At 60.7% G+C, this 1,173-nt stretch overlaps 1 protein-coding gene across 1 annotated transcript in view; it reads right to left on the reverse strand.

Annotated features, from left to right (window-relative positions):
* Positions 1-306: 306 nt before the first annotated feature.
* EMH_0049470 (uncharacterized protein) overlaps positions 307-1,173 on the reverse strand; it is a gene marked incomplete at both ends in the record, with an annotated part of 5,193 nt that continues 4,326 nt past the window's right edge. The window contains 2 exon segments of the mRNA XM_013496534.1: positions 307-897; positions 1,098-1,171. Of these exon segments, the coding sequence (XP_013351988.1) occupies positions 307-897; positions 1,098-1,171 (665 nt within the window).

The following is a 1,173-nucleotide window of genomic DNA, read 5'->3' on the forward strand; positions in this document are numbered from 1 at the left end:
ACAGCAACAGCAGCAGCATCGACGCTGCGGGTGACAGCAGCAGCAGCAGCAGGAGCCAGCAGCAACACGAAACAGCAGCAGCAACAGGAAACAGCAGCAGCAAGAGGCAGCAGCAGCAAGAGGCAGCAGCAGCAGCAGCAGCAGCAGCAGCAGCAGGAGACACAGCAGAGACAGAGAATTAAACGAACAAAAGGAGACAACAAAAGGAGACAGTTGTTTCTTTGTTTTCCCTTGCAGCTACCCCTGCTGCTGCTGCAGCAGCAGCAGCAGCTGCTGCTGCTGCTGCAGCAGCTGCTGCTGCTGCTGCTACTGAGGGCTCTGCAGCCACGATGCAGCAACAGCAGCACCTGTAGGTACACCCAAAAGAGCTGGCGGCCGTGCGCGATGTCTCCCCTCAAGGGGCCGCCCCGCTGCTGCTGCTGCTGCTGCTGCTGTTGCTGCTGCTGCTGCTGCTGCTGCTGCTGCGGGCTTGTGCTGCTCTGTCTCGCTGCTGCTGCTGCTGCTGCTGAAGAAATCTGCTGGGTGTGCACTGACGGGCAGCGAGCGCATTCTATGGAGCCCTCTATACGCACTCATTTGCTGCTGCTGCTGCTGCTGCTGCTGCAGCATTTGCTGCTGCTGCTGCTGCTGCTGCTGCTGCTGCTGGGGAGAGAAAGATGCAGCAGCAGCAGCAGCAAAGAGAGGGTGGGGTCGCCTGCCCGCTATAAACCATTCTCTCACGCGGGGCAGTGCAGGTAGAGAAGCAGAGCGACACGCCAGCTGTCTCCTCAGCTGCTGCTGCAGCTGCTGCTGCTGCTGCAGTTGCTGCTGCTGCTGCTGCTGCTGCTGCTGCTGCTGCGGATCGTGGCTAGGTGTTATAGGAGAAGACCTGGCGCTGCAGGGGGTCGTTGAGCTTAGCTGCGTCGACCCAGCAGACAGCAGCGTCTGATATACAGACCCACTGCTGCTGCTGCTGCTGCTGCTGCTGCTGCTGCTGCTGCTGCTGCTGCGGTGGTGGTGGTGGTAGCTGGCAGCAGCAGCAGCAGCAGTGTATTGGCTGCTTGTTAAGGTTGCTGCTGCGCCGTGCATGCGGTGTCGCCCGAGGGGCAGTGCAGCACCAAGAAAATGCTGCTGCTGCTGTTGCTGCTGCTGCTGCTGTTGCTGCTGCTGCTGCTGTTGCTGCTGCTGCTGCTG

The sequence above is a fragment of the Eimeria mitis genome, genomic scaffold, assembly GCF_000499745.2.
Source record: "Eimeria mitis Houghton genomic scaffold, Emh_scaff2154, whole genome shotgun sequence".
Classification (NCBI taxonomy): domain Eukaryota; phylum Apicomplexa; class Conoidasida; order Eucoccidiorida; family Eimeriidae; genus Eimeria; species Eimeria mitis.